This window comes from Ochotona princeps, chromosome 11 (assembly GCF_030435755.1).
Source record: "Ochotona princeps isolate mOchPri1 chromosome 11, mOchPri1.hap1, whole genome shotgun sequence".
Lineage (NCBI taxonomy): Eukaryota > Metazoa > Chordata > Mammalia > Lagomorpha > Ochotonidae > Ochotona > Ochotona princeps.
Window position 1 is genome coordinate 23,990,284 of NC_080842.1, and position 25,709 is coordinate 24,015,992.

Consider the following 25,709-nt stretch of genomic DNA (forward strand, 5'->3'; position numbering starts at 1 on the left):
AGTAGGTTCATGGCAGAACCTGTTAAATGATCAACTTTAGGTACATGAGGATTCTATTTCCTCAGAAACTTCAAAGTTAAGATGGTAGGTTTAGTCTAGAACACTCATCTGTAGCCCTGTCTCTGGGTTATAAGTTACGGCTATGCCATGTATCATGCTCTGTTCTTACAATCTTCTGGCAAGAGCAGGAAGCTGACAGAACTCCAAACAGAAAAATGTCTGATAGTATTTCTTAAAGATTTATTTATTATTATTGTTAAGGTAGATCGTATTTACAAGGAGAGACAAAGAGAAAAATATTCTGTCCACTAGTTCACTCCCCAAATGGCTGCATGGGCTGGAGCTGAACCGATCCAAAACCAGGAGCCAGGAATTTCTTGGTCTCACTTGTGTATGCAGGGTCTCAAGGTTTGGGTCACAAATAGGTAGCTGATGGGGAGTGGAGCAGCTGGGACACAAACTGGTGACCATATGGGATCCCAGTGCTTGCAAGGTAAGAATTTAGCCACTGAGTTATCGTATTGGGCTCTCTCATAGTATATAGATATTAAATTTTCTCAGTGAATAACTCAAAGAGGAGGATCATTATGACATTTTGTAGCTGTATTTACTCAAGTGAAATATTGTTTCCTATTTCTTTGTTGTTGGACTTAGTGTCTCTTATTCCAGCCTGATAAATGGCTGGGCAAAGTTTACTTTTCTCTGTCTGAGCCAATTTTCATTTTTCTTTAAAGTAACATATCTTCATTGAAGCAAATGAGAAAATACACAAAGTACAGCATTCAAAGTTAACCACTATTAACATATGGTGTATTTTACATAACCGTTTTAATGCAAGCATAACGTTTTGTTTTGTGAGATTCAGCTTATGCTCTGTATAATGTCTTAGGACCTTTTTATTTACCACTTTTATAGCTAATATCTTGAAATATAATTATACTAATTCTATACAATGATGAAATTTTAACCAAACCCTTTTATTAACTTTTTAACCAAATCCTTATTGTTAGGCATTTTGATTATTTCCAGCCTTAGAGGCAGATGTTTGGCCAGCAGCTAAGACACAAGCTAAGATGCCTGCATCCCACTTCAGAACACCTGGATTCCAGCTCTCTTTCAATATAGACATCAAGGGGCAGATCATGGCTCAGGTAATCCATGCAGCCCACCTGCTTTGGCCAGCTCCCAGCTTCAATTTGACTTCCATCCCCAGATGTTGTGGGTATTTGGGACATGAACCGGATGATAAGAGAATGTTCTCTCCCTCTTAAAATAAATTGTAAAGCAAGAATTAAAGAAAAAATACAGGAAACATGCTTCGAAAAATCTTTCCACACATTCACAATCATTTTCTCATGATAAATTATTATATGGTAACAACTGGATTTAAGAATGTACATTTGCATTGTAATCTGTGCTGCAGAGACGTAATGATTTGGGACCAACATGGTGATGAAGCAAGCCAAGCCTCAGCCTGAGATACTGGCATTCCAGGTAAGCGCCGGTTTGAGTCCTGGCTGCTCTATTTCTGACCCAGCTTCCTACTTACAACCTGCGAAAGCACTGGAGGCTGGCTCAAATCGTCGGGCCTCTGCACCCAAGTGGAGACCTGAAGAAGCTCCTGACTCCCAGGTGGACTGGCCCAGCCTTGGCTGTTGGGGAAATGTGTGAAGGAAACCAGTCTCTTCCCACCTTTCTCTATAACTCTTAAAAAAAAGAGAGAGAGAGAGAACAAGAGAAATGTAGTAATTTGTACTCCTACTAGCAGGAAAAGAGGTTGTCTATTTTCTAACACTAGGTGTCATGACAGTTTTTATCAATATTATGAGCAAAGAAAAAGTATTCTGAAATGCTTTCTTGTCTTTGAATACTACCAAAGGTAACAACAGGTTCTGAGCTATATTTTCACAAAGTATGTTTAGTGTAAAATATTTCATAACCTGAAAGCATATTAATTGTTCAGCTTTTATCAGTTAACAAATTATTTTCTTAATCTTATTTATATATATATTTGTCTTTTTAAAATAACCATGTAATTATATATATATATATATATATATATATATATATATACACACACACACACACACACACAAAAAGCTGGTGTATAATTATTATTAAAGATTTCTTTGAAAGGTAGAGTTACAGAAAGGAAGAGGCAGAGGCAGGGACAGAGAGCTTTTTCCACCCACTGGTCACTCCCCAAAAGGTCCCACGGTCAGGGCTTGGCTAGTATGCATGTTGGATGCCAGCACTGCAGGTGTCCTCTTAATGCATGTACCACAGAGACAGTCCCCAAGCTGCGTTGTTAAATGTTCTCCCTGTTCTCTATTTATCTAGCCACTTCTAGTGTCCCTCATATTTCTGTCAGTATTACAATTAAAAGCTTATATGTACAGTAGTAGGCTTCATTCTTCATTCTTGCATTCAGCAATTTTGTTTAGAACATTCACTGAATGTATGTAAGTCAGCTTTTTGTTACTACAACAAAATGACTGAAATGAGGGCTCTATGAAGGGGGAAGAGCAGTTCCTTCAGCTCACAGTATTAGAGGCTGAAAGTCCAAATGGCAAGATCCAGGCCCTGGTAGGAGTGTGTGCGGGGGCAGGAAGACATAAGCAGTCAGCCAACAGAGTGAGTGGGGCCCAACAGGCTCCTGTTAGGAGCCACCTGCTGAGGATTCAACCCTCTCCAGTGGTGCCACTTTGGAGAGAAGCCTTTAGCCCAGGGACTTCGGGGCGGGGGGGGGCCCAAACTAATAGCTGGAGCACAACACTGAATGCCTTGGGTAGTGGATTGCTTTTATGATCTATATTGCAAAAGTCCCAGTTGCTTTCATAAAAATTTGGGATGAAGTTTTTTTCCTGAAATAAAATATTGTGCTCTCTCCCATCTTAGATGTTAATCCTATTCATGCCAGATTCTGAGAATTCTGCTGCCTCCTCCTGGCAACTGTTTTGTTTGTCTTTAAAATTCTGATTAGGAGCACAGGATGACCTGGGAACTCTGTTAGAGTACCACCTGTATAATCTCACTTAATTATTGCAATAATCCCATGAAATAGGAATTATTTTGTCCAATTCACATTTAAAACTAAGGCTCAGAGCTTAAACAATTCATCAAAAGTCATTCAGCTTACAAGGAACAAAGCCAAAAACCAGGTCTATTATGCCCAGGCCTACTTGATCCAGGCTCTTGGCCAGGTGTACTTAAGGTAGCTGGTTGATCATTACAGGCTGACTTGTTGTGATGGCTCTGGAAGAACTGCATTTCTGCCCAGCACAGGGTTGTCAGAAGGCAGGGCACATGTGGCCACCGCTCAGCACTGTGCTACAGCCAGTTCATGAGGCTTACGTCTGCTTGCAAAAGCTGGTCGTTGAATTTTAGGAATTCAATCTATCATTATTAAAAATTCAATTATACAAATTTACAACTTAATAAGTCGTATTCTTAAAAGTTAGCAAGTGTTTAATAGCCTGCGTAGTGGCATGCCTGGAGCATATGGGCGACTGGCTTGTATCCTGGCTGTTCCACTTGCCATCCAGCTCACTGCTAATAGTCTAGGAAAGCAGTCAAGGATGGACCCAAGCCCTTGGACCTCTGCATCCACATGGGAGACCCAGAAGAAGCTCCTGGCTTCAGATCAGTTCAGCTCTGGTCATTGCAGCCACTTGGGGAGTGAACCAGCAGATGGAAGACCTTTCTCTGTCTCTCCTTCTCTCTTCATAAAATCTGCCTTTAAAATAAAAATATTTTTAAAAAGCTCTTCAAAAAAGCTCATGAAAAAGGTGTATTATGAAAAAACCATGCCTGTATTTCCACTTCTTCACACTAACATCAACTTTTTAAATTCAACTTTTCCACAAACCTGTGGAAGCACTCTTACAACAGGATACACCTAAAGCAGTGTACTAATGACCTTTTCTTGCCAACTCTACTCTAAGCAGCATAGTACTGGGGGCTTTATACTGGCTGTGGCTGGATACCAACTCCACAGAGATCAGCAAATACCTCAAGCCAGAGTTTCTCACCCTGCCCAAAAACAAGGTGCCAAGAACTGCCAACATATTACCTTCCAACACTGTTTACTACCTCTCTAACAGAGCTTGAAAATGACATTTTTTTTATTGCTAAGTAGCAACTAGTTTGTTTTCTTAAGGATGAACATAGCATGATACCTCCAATGCTTGGTGGTGTATTCCAGTACGGGACGCCCCAGTCTCTGGTCCCTCTGTGCTCACTCACTCCTCCCCGGTACAGGAGGAGTGTTTTAATATGATCACAGGGGAGGAAGAATTCAGCAGTGCACAGCGTTTCTTTCCTCCTTCCTCTGAAGGGTAAGTGTTCTCAGCCTCCAGCACATAGGCTAGGGGCCTGCCAGGGAGATGAGGGAGGGAGAATCCAGGACAAGGAGGTTTGTTCTGGTCCTGCTCTGTTAGATGGAGAAGATTAACCCTAAGTTAGAGTTTTAGAAAGGACATCGCTTGCAATAAGAATCGTACTCTCCATCACCCATCAATAGTAACAGTGATATCTGAATCTTTGTCTTCTCCGGCCCTAATAGGCTTTGGAGCTGAGGGTGGAGAGAAGAGTCATTACCGACTGGGTCTCAAAGTCCGGAACCTGACAGTGCCCTTCCGCTGGCTTTCAGTCATTGATTAGCGCTTACAACTTAAACATATGCGCTGCCCTTTGTCTAACAACAATTACAATAGCAATACCAGTAGGAGTTAACACTTGGGAATATGCCAGATACTGGGCTAAGTACCTTATAGAAACTGATATGTGGTTTTAATACTCATAAAGCAGATACAGCTACCCACAGTGCCAGTGTCAGTCCAATTACAAACATAAAAGGAATTTTTTCACTTCAGAGAAATCATAAGCCAGTTTTATGGCAAAATGACACTACTAATATTAAATTACCTTTCCTCCTAACTGAAAACAATGTGACTTTTCTGACACATTTAACTCCTACCTCTGTGCCCTCTGCCAGACACCAACAAAAGGAACTATGTAGAAATCAATGTACCTTTATTTCTCATAAACCTGAAAGTTCTAAGAACATTTCTTTGTCTAATCAGCCTCATTCCATTTCATCTTAAAAAAAAATTTATATTCATTTATTCTTTTTGTAAAAGCCTGCCAGGATTCTTTCGGTTTTATACTTCATGGTTTTTCATCTCCTTCTCCACCCACGCTAACCTCTGCCTTAGCAGTTTGTGTGCATTTATTGATTTTTCACATGGTGTACTACTTTCACTTGAGGTGTGTGTGATTTCTTCTTTTATGTTCCCCTATAACATAATCTTGTTTTACTGTTCATGATTCATAACATTTCCAGAATCACTTCCGAAATACTGAACATTCAAATAATTTACATTTTGTGGCAGAAGCATGCAATTTTAATATTATTTTCATAGGCAAGTGCATCAAAACTATTTTCAGACATTAAAAATCCATTATCTTAGTATCTAAAAAACACATTCATAGCAAAGTTATTCAGTAGCCCTCTCCTTTGTTACTATGATATTTTAAATTAATCCACTCATTATGCCAATTTCCTTTTGCTTTATGATAGTAAAACAGAAAAATACTTCCCAATCTTAGCATGTACTAGGTAAATACTTCCTTTTCTTCTCCAAACTACATCAACCTTTTAAAGATTGATTTATTTTATTTGAAAGGCATACAGAGAAGGAGAGACAGAGAGATTGTTCCATTCACTTGTTCATTCCCCAAGTGGCTACAACAGCAGCGCTGGACCAGGCAGAAAACAGGAAATTCTTCTGGGTTTTCCATGTTGGTGCGGGGTTCCAAGCACTTAGGCCATCTTCCACTCACTGTGTTCCCAGGCACATTAGCAGGTGACTAGAATGGAAGCTGAGTAGCCAGGACGCAAGTCAGTAAGATAAGGGTCACTGGCACTGCAGGAGACAGCTGAACCCACTATGCCACATGCTGGCCCAACCATACTTTTTTAGAAAGGATATATTTACTTGGGAGGAAGCATTTCTAGCTCTATAATCATACTGTGAAAATTACTCATGCTGACTTAGAAATGAACCAAACAACCACAGAAGTATACAGTATCACCTTCTAGGTCTTTCTAGTTTGTTTTGCTTTAGCATATTCCAGCCTGGTGAAGTTGAATGACTTTACAGGAATTAGAAAATATGCACCTATATCCAAAATACAAATGAAACGAAAGCAGATGTGTTCATCAATTGTTTAATCTAAATAAAACACATTCCCTACTTTCGGCAACTATCCCAACATTTACTGTTCTAAAAATGCTAATTAAGATTTCACAGTATTCTAATTGCATCAGAAAAATAATAACAATTCCGACTATGATAAAAGAAAGCAGGTTCATTAATTTTGAGATGTTGATAAAGCTTAGCAATGCACTTTTTTTTTTCTAGAGGAGAGAGAATGAGAGAGGAAGAGAGAGAACGGAACTCCTCCCAGAGTCTGCTTTAGAAGGAAGCTGCAGGCAGGAGTTGAAGCCAGGTATCAAAACCATACACTCAGATACGGTATGTGTCATCTTTACTGCTACGCTAAATGCTCACCCTAGCAACACAGGTTTTCATAAAAAGAATTGTGAATGTCTTAACAGTAAGTAAACATTTATTCTAAGTGGAGAACAATTCTTTTACATAGAACAATAAGTACTCATCAACAACATAACTTATGCATCATCATAACCTATAAAATGATCAACCTCTGCTGTTGCAGTCATTTCTGGTAGATGCTTGAGAAAAAACAAAGGGTAGCCCTCAAGTCTGTTGCTAAGATTCAATGCAAAAGCACAACTTGTCCTATGAATAAAAGATAACCCAGGGCCAGAACAAGCAGAATTGTGGAATTTCTACTAAACAGCAAAGTGCAAGCCATGGTCTGACAATCACAGATCTAGAAGATGCCTCAGGATGTGTGATATTTACAAACGTACTCAGAAAGTAGCTGGATGTGTGTGTGTGTGTGTGTGTGTGTGACTGAGAAAAATACCTTCTGCTGCAGTACTTCTCCCAAAGTTCTCTGTCAGCCTTACTGAAGGAACCACAAGTTCTTCAACATTGCCATGACCCTGCAGCTGACGTTTCTTGTTCCCATGACTCTTTTCAAGCAGAGTTCACACTCCTCATTAGGAGGGAATTCTCAGTCAATCTGGAGGAAGTCACCTACGCATTTCCCAAGACGGGCATGAGGAAGTAAAAGCTTGCAAGGTGGTTCATGAGCCCCAAGGATGGAGGATCCACTGGGGGGCTCAAGTTGCCTGTGCCATGACCTGGGGACCACCTGCAAGGTGGGTGCTGGTTGCATGAGCCCCAGGGGTTTAGGATCTGGCAGAACTTGGGTCACCTGGCCCTGGTCTCTTGGCTTGCCTGGCCCTGGTCTTTCCACCTGCCTGTGAGTGAAAAACGTGCAGCAGTGGACGCAGACCCCGATGCACATGGAGAAAAAGGCAGTCCATTTGGTACCACTGCAGAGGAAAATTAACAGAGTAAATCGGACAACTACCCCAGAAAGTCATTAACAGCAAAAATCTGAGTGAATGGAGACTTGAGGACGACTATGTCAGCCAATGGACAATGGGAGGGTTGCCTCACCTTTGGACCGGCGAAATCAACAGCACTTCAGAACTATCCAAACCACTTGGTCAGAACCCACAGAATATGCACTACAGCAGGATCCTGGGCTGATATTGGGTGGCAGTTCCCCATCCCTGGGTACTGGGACATTTGGGAGGCTGGAACATTTGTGTAGCTTCCCCCTTTATCTCCCCACCTTTCCCAGAGACAAGAAGAAATAGAGAATTTGGAAACAATGATTTCACCCACTTTTCCCTAACCCTCAATCCTTCCCATCTTGGTCAACCATGTAATCATCATTAAAATAAATAAATAAATATATTTTTAAAAAAGACTCATTTACTTTTGGGGCTAGAATCATGGCATATCATGCTAATAAGCCTCAGCCTGTGGCACCAGTATCCCATATGAGGACTGGTTCAAGTCCCAGCAGCTCCACTTCTGATCCAGCTCTCTGCTTATGGCCTAGGGAATTAGCAGACAATGACCCAAGTCGTTGGGACACCGAACCAACGTATGAGACCCAGAGGAGGATCCTACTTCCTGGCTTCGGATCGGCCTAGTTCTGGATATTGTGGCCATTTGGGAATTGAACTAGTGGATAGAATCACTCTTTCGCCTTCTCTTCTATAACTGCTTTTCAAATAAAAATAAATAACACATTTTTTAAGGATTCATTCACTTTTAAGACAGAAATTATGTTCAGTTACAAAATAATAGTTGATTCTAGAAAGCCAATAATTAACCATTCAAAATACTTATCCCTGATAAAGGAATGTCATCTAACATCTTTTTGTTAGTGTCATTAACAGCATGACTGCATGTGCAGTGCTGGAATCTTCTGTGTGGCACACTCATTCATAAGTCTGATTCATTTGATTATCATTGTTCACTCTAGACTTTTAAACTTTCTTGGAGTGACCAAACAGTACATATCTGACTTTGCTGTGGAAAGACTATTTAAAGAGGAAAAATGTATGAGACTTCATGTACCCACAATCTATCAACGTGAGGTGTCTTTTCATAAGCAACAATGTAGGAAATCATAATTCCACAAAGAGTAGTGATCATGTTGCCTTGGCCATAGTGGAAATATTTGGAAATATTTGGGAGTAGTAGAAATAAAAGTACCATATGAGTGAATTCTAAATATTATGGTGTTGAATGACATCCTTAGAACCAGAGCTCGGGGAATGTGTAGTTTTGGAAAGAAGAACAGACAACAAAAGTGCTCTGTCATTGTTCTTTTCATTTTTTACAGAAAAAAGATTTAAGAAGCCATTGTTAAGGACAGCCTATCAGTGGATGTAATCTAGAAAAAGCTATAGTTAACAAGAATATATAATGTTCTCTCTCAGCTCAAATGCCATATTTACCAAAAACAATTTCTAGGTTCAGCCATAAACAATCATAAATCCATAACAAATGAGTGCATTTAGAATATTCTGGATCATGCATGGCAAGAGGAGCATAAATAAAATCTCCAGATGAAATACTGTAAGTAAACTACTTGTAAGTAAAGCCATAGACAGCAAGTACAGAGTAAGAGTAACATGTGACATAGGTTATAAGAAACCAGTGTTATTTGTAACATTTGCTCCTTAGCATATTTGGATGAGAAAATTAAGCAGTATAATTTATCTTGATTCTAACTCTAGCTCAAAGATAAATGTGTCGAGTTTAAAATCCCCAAATAACTTAAGCCAATACTTCACTTTTCCATCAATGATTTACCAAAATTACTAATGAAAATCAAATAACACAACAGTTTCCTTTCTTTCTCAAATATCACCCTTTGGGACAAACAGAAGGGTGAATAGAGAAGCAGGAGCCTAGAGAATCTACCAACTAGACAGCAGTCCATAGTCAGATTGCATGTGCAGGCACAACACACACCATGAAAAAAATAAATACACAAAAACACAGGCCACACCTAAAACATTTCAAGAATGCTAAGGGAGATTGCCTTATTAAAAAAGACTCTCATGGTATTTTTTCAATGTATCTTTCTCAAAACAATTAGTCAAGATCCCTTATTCCCAAACCTGTGCCGTTGACCCTCCGAATGTTCTATATTACCTCCTTTCAATGCTTCTCTGAGATAGGCACCTGAACAGCAAAGCATGTATTCTTAACAACCAAAGAGCTTTCAGCCCCTGATAGCCTAATTGAGAAAACCAACACTCTAAAACTTATCCTAGGGCCCAAGAGAATAGCCTGCTGGCTAACGTCCTCACCTTGCTTGCACTGTGATCACATAATTGTACTGGTTCATATCCCAGCTGCCTCACTTCCCTTCCAGCTCTCTGCTTGTGGCCTAGAAAAGCAGAAGAGGACTGTCTAAAGCCTTGGAACCCTGCATCTGCATGGGAGACTGGAGAAGGCTCCTGGCTTCGGATCAGCTCAGCTCTGGCCATTGCAGCCACTTGGGGGCTGAACCAGTAGATGGAAGATCTTTCTGTCTCTCTTTCTCTCTGTAAATCTGACTTTCCAATAAAAATAAATAAGTCTTCAAAAAAATTTATCCTAATTCCACTATGAAGAAGAAGCAGGGTAAATATAGTTGTCATTAAACAGTAAGATTTATGAACATCTTTCATTTCTGCTTCCCTGGCAATCACATTAAAAAAAAAAAAGCTAACTAGCCTATGGGTGATAAGCAGCAGCTTCTGTTGTGCGATAACTAAAACCCAAATACCTTAGTTGCTTCAAGAATTCCACATCAGAGTTGCTGTTAATAAGCTTGATGAACTCCTCATAAGAAGGTGCATAAGTGTAGGCTCTCTTGTGATGTTCATTCATCTGTTCTCTGTACTCCAACTGGGCAAGCAGCATTTGGTTAATATAATCTGGATTACTCAGTAACTCCACTAATGGCTTCAAGACTGTGGGAAAAACAAGAAAGCAGAACTAAAAAAAATTCTTCTCTAGGGAAAATGCTTTTACATCATATAATTCAAACTATATTTAGAAATTAAGACAAATTGAAGAAATCATAAACAGCTCAAGCATTTAAAGTTGTACACACACACAAACACACACACAGGCTATCCTTCCAGATACATTATCTACTATAGCTACAACCAAGTGGTCTTTTTAATACATGAATATTAAGTGTAAAGAAATAACAAAATGAAGTCATTTGGAAACCAAACTACTAACAGCTCTTCAAATTTGCTATTCAAATTACACATGTGGTTATTCTTTTTTTTTTTTTAACAAGGTTCAAAAGGTTGGTTTATTAAAGTATAAAAGTCAGTATTCTCCCATCTTGTCAAAGCAGATCTCAGGGAGGAAGTTGTTAAAAAAAATCAGTTATGCTATTATAAATTCACCCTACCAACTTTAGATTGGAAAGTTCCCCCTTTCTCTGTGGTTGCCGATTGATAGACACAGCTGGCCAATCTTGACATAATGAGATATTCAATCAGTGCATTTCAAATGCAAGGCTACTTGTTTGAAATTTTGAAATAGGGAAACTGCCCCTTAGCAGCACTTTCTTCCATTTTTGTCATACTGGCTAAGCATTTCCCTGGGTGAATTAAATTTTTTTTCTAGTATCACATTATAACATGGTAGAGTTCCTTTCACTTAATCCAAGTTCAAAAAAAAATCTGTATAGGCATTAGCAATGAGTCTTACTGCAAAGACTAAGTAAATGCTAATCAGGGTTTGAATATCTTCATACACATATACATGCCTTTATTAATACATATTACTATTGGGCTGTATAAATAACGAATCCAAATGAGTGCATGTACACGCATTAAGAACTAATTTTCATGTGCCAAATAAGAGAATGGACTGTGCACCCGTCAATATGTTATATATAAAATTTAAAATTAACCTATATGGGGACCAACTGTTTTCTTCGCATGACATTTCAACTTAATGTTTTGAAGATACTTTAACTTTTATATATTTCACAGAATACACAGTATTATAGTAATACATTGTACATTAGTTTGCACACTTGTCGCATTAGTAATATCAATCTCGTAAGTATACCTTTTGTTGTGAGAATTTCTGCAAGCATTGTACGTAAGCTGAGAGACTGGATATCCTTTGAGGGGAGAAGACAAAACACCAGAACCCGAGAGCACATTTGCAGGAATCTAACTTCATCATTTGAATTCCTCAAGCATGTGTGTAACACAAAAGGCTTCGGCTGTTCTTCATGTCTAGAAAAATAGACAAATGAAGACAGGGAAAGAGGAAGCGACTTCTAGAAACAATTTGGTTATATATCATTAGGCTTATATATAATGTACGTCAAATGGGCAACATATCGGTTAAAATAACTCTGACCCTTTTCATCAATATCAGTACTTTCCTGTGATAAATGTTCTTTTGCGTTTTAAAGTTAAATTATGATAAATACCTTGAGTAACATTAAAAGTTGCAACTGCCAAATCATAGCAACAATTCAAAAGCATACACATCTTCTAGATATCTTCTTACATGTACTCTTTAGCTTCATTTAGTTTAAAAAAACAACTTAGAAAGCATCAAATCAGTGTCACCAGTGAGCCTTCATGACTTGAAAGTTCATAGGATTGAAACAAATCTGCAAGGGCCCTGCACAGTAGCCTAGTAGCTAAATTCCTTGCCTTGCATGCGCCAGGATCCTATATGGGTGCTGGTTGGTGTCCCAGCTGTTCCACATCCCTTCCAGCTCCTGGTATGTGTTCTGGGAAAGCAGTCAAGGATGGCCCAAAGCCTTGGGACCCTGTACCCATACAGGAGACCTGGAAGAAGCTCCTGGCTCCTGGCTTCAGAGGCTGTGATGGCTTGGGGAATGAATCAATAGACGGAAGCTCTTTCTCTGTCTCTCCTTCTCTCTGTAAATCTGACTTTCCAATGAAAAAAATAATTTTTTTAAATCTACAAGCATTTCTAGTGAGTAAATAATTCAAAATTTGATGCCATATATTTTTATTTTTTTTAATGACATCTTTATTTCAAAAGCAGAGTGACAGAGACAGACACAAAGAGGTCTCTCCCGTTGATTCACTTCCCCAACTTCCTGTAAAAGCCAGGCCAAAGCCAGGAGCTCAGAACTACACTGATTCTCACGGGTGGCAGGACACAAGTACTTGTGCCATCATTGGTTACCTCCATGGACATTCACAGGGAATAAAATCAGAAGCAAAGTAACGAAGACTCAAACTGGCATTCCAGTATGGGAGGTGAGTGTCCCAACCAGTGGATTAACTAGCTGTGTTATCACACCAGTTCTGATGAGTAATTACATACTGTGAAGCTCCCAAGCATTTTCCAACCAGCCTTGCCCACCTTGGTCATGTACCTCTCTGTCAGTCCCAACCCCACTCCAGGGCTATCAATTTGGAGGATCCAAGGAAAGAGCTGTGGAAAGAACTTTTGCTTCTCCATTTTCCATAGTATCTATTGTATGTATCTATTCAAGAAAGACTAGGATGTGAATTTTTTTTTTTTTTTTTAGTATCTCCCAGTAATAGGCAAAATAAGAAAAAATCCTACAGTAACTAGCAGTCAAAAGTAAAGGGAAAAAATGGGGGGTGGGGATTGGTGGGGATATACAGGCACTGCATGGGGAATGAAACAAATCGTGACTCCATATCAGTGCCTTTATGGCCAAGGTCTCTCAGCAGCTGACTGCAGTTTCTTTCTGCACTAACTAGAGACTAAAGGAAAAAAAAAAGCCTCCTCCTCTTCAGCAATAAGCTTGAGGCAATCTACCCTAGTGTGTGAACTCAACAACTCAAAAAGATTTTTAAAACTAAGCCTTTATACAAAAACCAGTGCATGTTGACTTTTTAAAAATGGCACCTTCCATTATTTTAAACTCCAGGAATGCTTTCAATTAAAACTTACCATTTCAATACAGTATGATTAAATGCCACTCTTCCATCACCCCAAATATTTTTTTTTAATAACTTTAAAGCATTAGTGCATTTGGTAGTGCTTATGGGAGGAGATTGGCCAAAAAAAATTTTTTTTAAGTACTTTTGTAAGCAAAGCTTTAAATAACATCTCAAAGTAAACAGAGTTCCCTGTCCACACCCATGGAAAGAAAAGTCACAAAAGGAACCCAGAGCTCAGAGGATCAAATTCCTCTCCCTTCCAGGCTGCACTTAGGGAAAACCTCCCAGTGAGCCAAAGGCCAGAGGGTTTTAGTCAAACAAGCTTGATCCATGGGAAAAGGATAGGAGTGCTCTCCTGCACCCCCTCTGCTAACTCTGTACAGGATATTTCTAGGATGTTCTCTAGGAAGTGGATTCCCAAACTGCTTTAAAAGCCAGGAAGTGTGAGTTCTATACTTCTCTTGGGTCAGGAGGTGTCTGATTAGCCTTCTAGTGAGCTGCAGCATCCTTCAATCTATACAGCTCTGTTATCTCTTTACTGCCAATTCCCACTACTTGCTTCTGGGTTCCCACTCTAGGGGTAAGAAAAAGGCCATTCACCTTTCATAAGTTTCACGTGTATACTAACACTTGCGGACCAATGTTGTGACACAGCGGGAAGTGGTTGCTGCAGCTGATCCAGCTCCCTGCTGTTGGCCTGGGAAAGCAGCAAAAGATGGCCCAAAGGCATTGGGCCCCTGCATCCAGGGTGGGAAACCAAGATGAAGCTCCTGACACCCTGGTTTTGACCTAGCCCAGTCCTGCCCAGTGAAACTAGGGATTGAACCAGGGCATAGAATATCTTTGCCTCTGCCTCTCTCTGTGTGTAATTTTTACTTTCAAAATAAATTAAAAAATCCTTCCACCCACAACTAAAAGTACATTATCATCACCAACATCTGACAGAACAGAAAATTAATGTCTGAGTGCTTAAGTAATTAGTCAAAGTTATAGAAGTAGCCAGTGGTGGAAATTCTTCTCAAGTTTTATTCTGTCTGACTTTCCAAGCCCAAAATATACTACGTCATGACTAGGGATCGCAGAGATGAAAGGGAAAGCAATTTCAAGTGCAAAGAAGGGAAATATTAGAATAAAAATGTGCTTCACCCTCACTCTGCTTCAATTTGTCAATATTTGACTGACAAACAAAATGCAGGAATTATAAGGAGACAATGAAATTAAAGATGCTATTGAATTAATAGTATAAAAACAATCATTTTCAGATTTCCCTGAAACATGTTGGAACAAGACAGATGGAACAAACGAAGAGGAAACAGAGGCAAGAATTAAATGAGATCTGGATTGGCTTAAAGCAGCAAACAGAATGACGGCCAGGAAAGAAACACAGGCTGACCGGAAAGCTGCCTCCACACAATTGCCTACCAGTCAGGCGGAGAGTGTGCTGCTTTTATTAACACAATTTATTATTCTTTTGTCTGATAGTGGCCAATTCAACAGGGTGCTCTGTAGGCTACCAAAGTCATTTTGCAGCCCGCAGAGATCTATAGAGCAACAGAGGTTTCTGGGACAGCAGTACTGTTTGCCTGGTGCACGCAGACAGTACTGCTGCTGCCAAATCTGGGTTCGCTGTCCGCCCGTCTTCCTGTGACTTGTGTAACAGCAGTTCCTCCGGTAACACTAGCTTCTCACAGATACACGGACAAATCCTCGTTCTTCAGGATATGGTCATCTACATGCAAAACACCAGTGATCTACTGACATGTTTTCAAATATTCATAATTCCAGAAAACACTGGTAGATTTTTTTGCCCTTTGTTCTATTTATTCTTTTATTATTATTTTTAACCATCAACTAGAGCTTCCAGGCATAGCCTGGAAATGAATGAGATCAATCTACTATTGGCATAGGAAGATGAGAAGTACAAAACAAGCAGCTTCTAATAGTAATGTGTTCTCTGTTTTTATTATTCTGACATTTCACCTGTACCTGTGTTAATATTAGCCACAAAAACAGTCATTTCAAAAACCACTATATGTCTCTGACAAACACATTCTAATGTTGAAATTCAAAGGTCATAAAAACATGAAATTTCCCTAATCCGAGACCTAAATCCATCAGTCTGATCAACAGAATAAACACCCATTTAAACTATTGTCCTCTATTGGGCTATAACTTACATACTTTGAATAAATTTCCCACTGAATTCAAACAGGCCTTCAATAAAGAAATAGGATACACTTTACATAGTGACTATCACAGCAAACAAGGAAAATAAGCAGGTGCTCCAGGCAGTAGAACACTTCAAGAGGAAAGGCTGTGCTTTTTCGGAACACCCAAGAGCCCTAGTTCTCTCACTTCCCTTATTAGTTCAAACTCTCCACTGGAGAAGCCTGAGAGGAATTTACTTCCTGTTCAAGCAGCAGTTTTGAAATGGTAATCCAGAGGCTCCCTGGCAGCCCAGGACTCCTTTCCAAGGGGTCTTCGAGGTCAGGACTACACTAGAGTAATAAACAGTGTCATGTTCTTGTTCACTAGCGTTCTCACAGGCACAGCTGAGTTCTCCAGCGGCTACACAACATGCGATGATGTCATCACTCTGATGGCTAATGGAAAGTGTAGTGTGTACCCTACACTTACAGCAATTCAAGCTACCAATCTACCACTAAAGTCAGAGTTATGGAGAAATGTGTACACACAGCTATTGCAACAATTCACATATATAGAAGTTCAATAAAACATTTTCTCTGGTTACAGCCCATAAGCTCCATAGTAAACTTCCTCTTAAAAAAATCTAGTTTTCAGGATCTTATGATGCAATAGAATTCTTACCACAGAGCTCGAAACAGAAACGTAAACTTTGATATTTTTATAAAAACTGTAAATTCACTCACACTATTCCCATTATAAAATGCTGTGCTAAAAATTTTCTATCTCTAGTTATAAATGAGTTCATCCCAGCACTGGCTCAGAAAAATCTATTTTACTGTTTAAGTTATCGACACGATTAAATATATTTAGCAAAGTGGTTTCCCTTAAGAAATTCATCAAGAAAAAGCTACTCAATCATAACACCATGAGTATCCCTTATTGATACATCTGAGCCAAGTGTCAGAAAGAGGCCGATGGTAGCCTAGCGGCTAACATCCTCACCTTATACACACCGGGATCCCATATGGACACCTGTTGTAATCCCGCAGCCCCGCTTCCCATCTAGCTCCTTGCTTATGGCCTGGAAAAGCTGTTGAGGATGGCCCGAAGCCTTGGGACCCTGCACCCACGAGGGAGGCCTAGAAGAGGCTCCAGGCTCCTGGCTTTAGATTGGCACAGCTGTGGCCACTGTGGCTGCTTGGGGAGCGAATCAACAGATGGACGATCTTCCTCTCTGTCTCTCTTCCTCTCTGTGTATCTGACTTTCTAATAATAATAAAAAAATCTTGAAAAAAAAAAAGAAAGAGGCCAAATATCCAAGAGTTTTGTGTTAACTTTAGTTTATCAATCAGAAAGAAAAATAGCTTAGTGCAAAAAAAAAAAAAGTAGGGAAGTTGTTCAAATTACAACAGTTACCTGGCATTAGCAGCTTTCAGGTCACAGAAATGTGTGAGTAAAGCCCTCACAACATCATTGCAGACAACTCTAACCACATCCACGTGACTCAGTCTGTGGCGCACCTGCCGGGCAATTTCCCAAAAGTCTTCTGAGAGCAGATGGTAAAGTTGTCCCTCATCTCTGCTGAGGTTTCCATACCAGGACAGAACATAATCTCTATAACTGTAGTCGAACACTAACAGGAATAAACAAAGCAATAAGTTAAACTTAGATAAAAGAAGCCACCATCAACATAGCATTTCTACTGGGCACTGGTCACCTCCTGTTTATCAATCATAGCTTACAATATGAAGAGAAGAAAGTAGAACTCAAAAGAAGACAAGGGATCTTTCCTAAGCCTTTTTAAAAAAATGAAAGCTTCTTATTTAACTAGAATGCTTGAGTGTGGTGATCATATATCCTAGATTATTTCCAACAGTCTAATTTTTAAGTATTCCATTTTGTTACCTAACCAATTACACTCATCAAAAAATAGCGTAACACAATCCCAACACACTGTGCTAGTTCACAAGCTATTGTCTTTCTGTTCCAATTTCACTTTTTTCCTTGCACCTTTTTTTTTTAACTTTCTGATGGTACAACTGGACACTACAGATAGTTCTTCTTCATCAAATCAGCATAAAGTAAAGTTTGGCAGTAGGACATGCTGTAGGGGAAGGGGCTTTTGTTCCTGAATCCAGTATATTTTTTTTGAATATTCCTGCCCCATATAGCAGACAACTACATGGATGGCACCCAGAGGTGCTCGCTCCCAGGGAGTTACAATGGCTCCCTCCGGTAGCGTGCCCTAGTCTCCCCAAACTTCCCCATCATCTGTGCCAAGGTCATGGCCTCTACAGTGACTTCAGCCCTGGGATAAAGATGGGAACTTCTTTTAATTTACTGCATCTTAGGATGGCAGTTCCCATTATCTGTTCTTCTTATATTCTTCAGAATTTTCTTCACTCATTGTTAGTTAACCCCATGTTATAAATTAATATTTACTTTTTAATTTTATGGAAGAGCAAGAGAGCATGCTCCAACCCACTGGCCCATTCCCCAGATGGATAGTAATAAGTCAGGCCAGACCCAAGAGATGAGAACCCAATCCAAGCCTCCCCTGGGGGTGGCAGGAACCCAGCCAGTTGAACCACCATCATTGCCTGCTAGAGTCTGGTTTGCAGGAAGGAGCAAGCAAGAACCAGAGCTGTGAATCCAAGCCAGGCTACCTGCTATAGAATACCGGGATCTTATTCTAAACTGAACATCTGTCTGTGCATTAGTAAGTTTTTATATTTAACATTTACTGTTTAATTACTCTGTAGTTTCTGTCTCCTAGCAAGACTCCAATTAATACAGGAAGAATCCCCATCTATCAGACTTGGATATCATCCCAGGCTCAGTATCAGTGGTAAGTCATACCCTTCAAAAGCTTCTAGTATCTATTTTCTTAATTCTGGATCAACTTTATGCCTTAGAATTTAAAAACTCTATCTGTGGACCAGCGCTATCTAATAAATATATGACAGCTGTATAGATATTCTAGCACACACTTAAAATGGGCCTATCTTATGATATCATTTATTGATAACAACAACAACAAAAAAAACAGAGCATGGTTCCTACATAGTAATTGACTTTCATCCCTGCAGGAAATTGCGGTTGAAAAAGTGAAACAGGTGGCCAGCACTGTGGCACACCTTGCTGAGGCTGCCCTCTGCAGCACCGATAATCCCATTTGGGCAGGCATAATGTTCTGGCTGCTTCACTTCCAAACTGCTCCCAATAACGGCCAGGGAAATGAGTCTAAGATGGCCCAAGTGCTTGGGCCCCTGTCACCCATGTGGGAGACTCAGCTAAAACTCCTGGCTGTTGGCTTTGGCTTGGCCCAGTCCTGGCTATTGCAACTACTTGTGGAGTGAACTTGGGGATACAAGATATTTCTTCCTCCCCCTCTGTAATTTTAACTTCCAAATGAATAAATAAATCTTTACAAAGAAAAAGTGAAACAATTTGCTGAAAGAGATGACAACATCAAAGTCTCCTCACTGTCAGCCACACAAAACCTGCCTGTTAGTACACTGCAGTCCCGCACAGCTACACATCAGTGGAACAAGATGAGTCACGTGAACAAAAACCATGAGAAACACGAAAATAGCTTCCTTTCCCACAATTGCACAACTTGTTTTAAAAAGCCCGTCTGCATTGAAAAACCATGCAAAATGTAGTGCTTTGTAAAACTGCTCTAGGAAGTACAAGTGGAACTGATAGGTAGAAGTCACGAGGAAGTTGTTTTATGCTCCATAAAGAGAAACTGAGTAAAAACCTGAAAAGTGTTGTGGACATTTGGCTCAGTGCCCTCACCCCATACTGGAGCACTTGGTTCAATACCCAGCTCTGCCTGCTGACTCCAGCTTTTTGCTAATATAGACCCTGGGCGGTAGCAGGTGGTGACTCAAATCGCTGCATTCCTGCCACCTATGTGGGGACCTAGATTGGATTTCTGGTTCCTGGTTTCAGTCAAGCCAGCTCTGACACTGTAGGCATGTGAAGAGTAAGTCAGCAGACAGGAGCCTCCAGGTAGCTGACACAGTGTCAGACTGAATTGAATTGGAAGACTGGTGTGTTGGGGAAACTCCCACACATCTGGTATCAGAAGCGAACCGTTTTTCAGGGTACCATAGGATATATCGAACTTGAATTTTGTTTTACTGCTGCTTATCTTCAAGAGAGTACTTTTGCTTTTCACTAAAATTTAATTTCAAACTCTAACAGGAGAGTAAGACAATACAAGACACTTAACATCTTTAAAACAAGACCTATCATGATCAGCCTTCTAAAGGTTTAATGTGAAGAGGATATCACCTACACTGTACCCAATTACATTTACTCTTCACATTGCATACATTAACTAATATATCTCTAAAATATTCTGTTGATAATACATTTTTTAGGGACTGATTAAAAAATGAATACTGGCAAACATTTTTCCCCAGGGCTAAAAACATGTGCTTTCCATCAATAGTTCTTCAACATTCTCTTCAAGCTAAGCATCATAAAAATAGATACAACTTCAACACAAAATGGGCACAACAAACTATGATTTGGAAAACTTGCCAAGGGTCTCCAAAAAGTTCACACCAAATTCATATTATGAAAAAACTATGTGTGTATTTCACTTCCTTTTGCAGCAAGACATTCCACTAATCTCTTAATACCATTTTTTTCCATAAACTTTCTAAAGTTCCTTCATGTTATACATACCTCATTTATGTAAGCACACATACGGACAAAATATTTTAAAACATACTCTGTGGGTCAATTCAAGCAAACATATGTGATCATAAAATAATTTTATGGTCTTTCTTACGAAACAAACATAAGCAATGGACCGGCATTGTGGTACAGTGGGTTCAGCTGCCATCCGTGAAGCCAGAATCCCACATGAGCACCAGTTCAAGTCCCAGCTGCTCCATTTTCAATCCAGCTCCCCACCAATGTACCTGTGAGGGCAGCAGAATAAAGCCAAAATATTCAGGTTCCTGACTCCCCCCTGTGGTAGACCTGGCTGAAGCTCTGGGCTCCCAGCTTCAGCCTGACCTCTCGCCCTGGCCATTACAGTCATTTGGGCAATGAAGCAGCAAATGAAAAATTCCTCTCTCATCTGTCTGTCAGTTTCTCTCTATTTGTAACTCCGCCTTTCAAATAAATAAAACCCTTCTAAAAATAGACAAATAATTCGCCACAGTGATATTATTTTCACTGCTAGACAATGAGTTGCTCCTCTCAAGGCACAGTAAACAGTCAACAAAAAAAACAGGTGTTTTTATTATAGAAACATATTTTCTGGGACTTCACTAAAATCAGCAAAACACACAAGAAAGCCAGTGGAGATTAGAAAATAAAATAACATGACCGGAACTTTAGTTTTAGGTTAATCTGAAGAGAGGGGTTAACAAAACACAACAGTGAAAAGCTAAAGAAAAACAGGGAAGATAAACAATTACTGGACCCAGCAGAGTAGCCTAGTCCAGCCTAGCCTTACATGCCCGGGATCCCATAAGAGCGCCGGTACTAATCCCGGCAGCCCTGCTTCCCATCCTGCTCCCTGCCTGTGGTCTGGGAGAGCAGTCAAAGACGATCCAAAGCCTTGGGACCCTGCACCCGCATGGGAGACGCGGAAGAGGCTCCTGGCTCTTGGCTTCGGATTGGTGCAGCTCTGCCCATTGTGGTCACTTGGGGACTGAATCAATGGACAGAAGATCTTCCTCCCTCTCTCTCCTCCTCTCTGTATATCTGACTTTCCAATAAAAACAAAACAAATCAAAAGGTGTGTTTAAACAAAACAAAAGGTGTGTTTAAACAATTACCATGTTACTGCAGATGATGTGTTATTAGGCAACCTCTGTGTATAATCCTGCATATCAAGAAACGATTCAAATTCTTAGTAAAGAAAGAGATCTCCAACAGACATAGTTTCTACGCTTGGCTTTCATTCAGGGCAGTTCAAAGACATCACCTGCCCTAAGTGTGAGGTAAAGACCAAGAAATCATATGCGACCCCGTCTTAGGTCTCTCAGGACAAAGAAACAGCCATCATTCAACTAGAAACTGGACTAAAGATAAAGATAAAACAATTTATTGTTCATTGAGATGGTCCTTAATGGTTTGCAAAATCCAATGTGAAGTTACCCTCTCAAAAAAACTGATGTTATTTGTTTATGTCACTGACGGATACACATACTGCATGCCACTGAACAAGAAGTCATGAACTAAAACACTGGAGTTGAAAGTGGACCGTGAAGTCGGAGCTCCCCGGATGCAAGCCTTCCCTCCTGCGTCATCATCTCATTCTTGGAAAGCCAAACAGCTTCAGGAACAGCCATAAAGAGGAGATGTGGTAATCATTATCTGGTGCCTATTCTGAAGAATCTACAAGTTCTAATACACTTAGACAATGACCTTGCAAGATCTTCTAATCTTCTATAATTATAACCGCTTTCAAGTCATGATCTTTTGTATAATACGTAGCAATTTCTTAGAGGCACAATTATCTGCTGAAATTCTTTTTAAAAAATTAAGTGCCAATCAGAACTAACAGAGATATACTCATCTAAAAATGTACATGTAAAATCCACTACATTTGTGAAGAACACAAAAATCAGCAAAGGCATTGGGATTTCTAAAATAACCATAGTCTCCCAAGACCAAGACTGGAGAAAGCATTCCCAGTGCTTTGAAAAGAATAAAAATCTATGAAGCACAAATTTTTCAAGAAATATTTATTCATTTTTATTGGAAAGGCAGATATACAGAGAGGAGGAAAGACAGAAATGAAGATCTTCTGTCCAATGGTTCACTCCCCAAGCGACTGCAACAGCTGGAACTGAGCCAATCCGAAGCCAGGAGCCAGGAGCCAGGAGCTTCTTTTGGGTCTCCCACGTGGGTGCAGGGTCCCAAGGCTTTGGGCCGTCCTCGACTGCTTTCCCAGGCCACAAGCAGGGAGCTGGATGGGAAGCAGGGCTGCCGGGATTAGAACCAGCACCCATATGGGATCCCAGCGTGTGCAAGGCGAGGACTTTAACCACTATGCTATCGTGCTGGGCCCTGAAGTACAACTTTTAATACAAGAGCTTTCAACTGAATAATCAATCTACTCACTGAAAAAACATCAAGTGTTCAATAATGACTGAACTAAATTATCTGATTCACAGTAGGTAATTCAAGGTAGCCTAGTGAAAATTATGCAACAGATATAATGAGATTAGTAAGTCAAAAATATTCTTTCTTTTTCAATTTGAGAGGCAAGCTCCCATCTGTTTGTTCACATTCCAAATACTCAGGATGCGCAGAGCTCGGCTAAGCTGAAGCAAAGAGCAGAACTCACTCTAGGTTTCCCTTGTGGGTGGCAGGAGCCCAACTACCTGAAACCCAGCCCCCTCCCCGCCTCTGAGAGTCTGGCAGGATCAGGAAGCTGGAGTCAGAGAGCAAGGAGCTGCGTATCAAAGCCAGCCATGGCGATATGGGACACAGGTGGCTTTCTGTTGTTGTTATTAAGATTTATTTATTTATTTTGAAAAACAGAGAGAGAGACAGAAATCTTCTCATCTGCTATTTCACACACCAGATGGTCACAATAGCTGGACTAGGCCAAGCTCCTGATTTATCCATTTGGGAGACATGGATCAGGGGAACAAACACTTGGCCATCTTTGACTACTTTCCCCAGGCCATTTGCGGAACTGGATCAGAAGCAGAGCAGGGAGGCCACAAAGCAGCGTCGTGGGCAGCATCTTTACTCACTATACCACAGTGCTAGCCCCAGGGACATGGGTGTTGTTTCCTGTTGTTGTTTTAGAAGCTTTGTTTGTTTTTATTAGAAATGCAGATTTACAGAGAGGAGAGACAGATCTTCCACCCAGTGGTTCACTCCCCCAACTGGCCACAACAGCCAGAGCTGAACAGATTCAAAGCGGGGAGTCAGGAGCTTCTCTCAGATCTCTAATGTGGATGTAGGGTGCCAGGAATTTGGGACATCCTCTGCTGCTTTTCCAGGCCATAAGCAGAGACTGGAATAGGAAGTGGAGCAACTGGGACACACACCAGCGCCTATTTGGAATGCCAGTGCTTGCAGGTACAGGATTAGCCTATTGAGTCACTGTGCTGGCCTTATGGGTGTTGTTTCTACACCTGATCTTAGCCAAAAGGCCAAGAAATGATGAATGGTGTTGCTTCTAACTGGAATCTTAACCATTAGGCCAAACATTTGCTAACATTTTCTCTAAAACAAGCAAATAAAGTTTTATAGGTATTTTTTCCTAGGTTCTGCCAGTTTTCCAGAAAATGCAGTTTCAGTAGACACTTTCAAAGATATCTGGCAAGGCTAGCTATCTGACTTCCCAAACAGGCATAAAAAGTTTATTCATGGGGCCCGGCGGCGTGGCCTAGCGGCTAAAGTCCTCGCCTTGAAAGCCCCGGGATCCCATATGGGCGCTGGTTCTAATCCCGGCAGCTCCACTTCCCATCCAGCTCCCTGCTTGTGGCCTGGGAAAGCAGTTGAGGACAGCCCAATGCATTGGGACACTGCACCCGCGTGGGAGACCCGGAAGAGGTTCCAGGTTCCTGGCTTTGGATCGGCACGCACCGGCCTGTTGTGGCTCACTTGGGGAGTGAAAACATCGGATGGAAGATCTTCCTCTCTGTCTCCTCCTCTGTGTATATCTGGCTGCAATAAAATGAATAAATCTTTAAAAAAAAAAAAGTTTATTCATGTTATATTTCAAGTTTTAAATAGCATTTTTGAAATTTTAATTGACTAACAAAACAGCTGAATATGCTTTGATAATCTTCCCAAGCATTCCACTAAATTCCAGCATTGCCAGTCTTGATAATTCTTTCAAAAAATAAACTTATACTTTTAATGCTACAAACTTTTAAAAAACCTTTTATCATTTCATTTTTTTAAACATTTGACACCATTTTATTAATTTTCAACTACTTTGGACAAATATATCCTTTTTCAAGTGCCCTTTTCATCACAAGACTTCTTGTTTTTTGTGTTTATCATTTCACTTTCTTTGAAAGGCAGAGGCCAAGAGAGATAGAGACTATGAATGGGAAAGACGATCCCATCCTCTTCACTCCAAAAATGCCAGCTGAAAGTCACCTTGGGCCTCCCAAACGGGTCACACCGGGCCCCAGGTACTTCAGCCACAGTCTGCTGCCCCCAGGATGTGCATCAGTCGTAACCTGTATTGGAAGTGGGTTAGCCAGGCCTCAACCCAGGCACTCCAACATAGGCACAGGCCTAACTGCTACAACACATGCCAGTCCTGGAGAGTTACAATTGCTCCAGAAAAAGCCCAACTATTTTATTTCATGCCTCATTTTTTAAAAGGTGTATTAAATGTTTTATTTATTTGAAAGGCAGAGGAACATATAGAGAGGTGAGAAGAGAGATGGAGACAGGGTTTCCAATACTGGCCTGCTCCCCAAATACCAACACAGCTGGAGCTGGGTCAGGCTGAAGCCAGGAGCCCAGAATCCAGGGAACCAGCCACCTGAGCACTAACCTTCTGGCTCCCAGGGTGTTCATTAGCAGGAAATGGAACTGGAAGGAGAGCTAGGGCTCAAACCTAGGCACACTGATATGGGGTATGCACTCCCAAATGGTGTCTTAATTGCTCCAAACACTGACCCCTGGACTTCATTTTTGGTTATTATTTGTAATTATTATTTTGTATTATTTGCAATCCAATCTATACAGACCTAAGACAAATCCTAATTTACACTGAGCAACAACGTATGTACACATTAGTGACCAAAAACAAATCCACATACAAACTTGTAGAAAAGTAAATACATATAGACACACACATATTTTATGATTTATTCAACTCGGAATAAACTTGCTTTTAAACCATATATTCTAAAAGTAGTAAAATAGATATACAAAATTATACTACAATGTTATCTACTTAAACTAACCTTCAAGAGGACATTTTTCAATAAATATGCCATAAGCATTTTTTAACAACTGTACAGAAATTACTATAACCTTACAAATGTATTGTTATTTATATTTTTCAAAAATATAAAAACAGTCCTAATTTATCCATGCTAATTCTATTATAGCTAGATAATGACATTCAGAATTCCAATTAAGGTACTGATACCAATGT

General features: G+C 40.2%; 1 protein-coding gene across 2 annotated transcripts in view; it reads right to left on the minus strand.

The window, feature by feature from the left end:
* Window positions 1-25,709, minus strand: part of SNX25 (sorting nexin 25) — a 122,046-nt gene that overhangs the window by 56,588 nt on the left and 39,749 nt on the right. For both annotated transcript variants that reach the window (XM_058669916.1, XM_058669917.1), the window contains 3 exons: window positions 17,009-17,225; window positions 11,607-11,779; window positions 10,297-10,483 (listed from right to left, as the gene is read on the minus strand). In XM_058669916.1, the coding sequence (XP_058525899.1) occupies window positions 10,297-10,483; window positions 11,607-11,779; window positions 17,009-17,225 (577 nt within the window). The remainder of the gene's footprint in view (window positions 1-10,296; window positions 10,484-11,606; window positions 11,780-17,008; window positions 17,226-25,709) is intronic.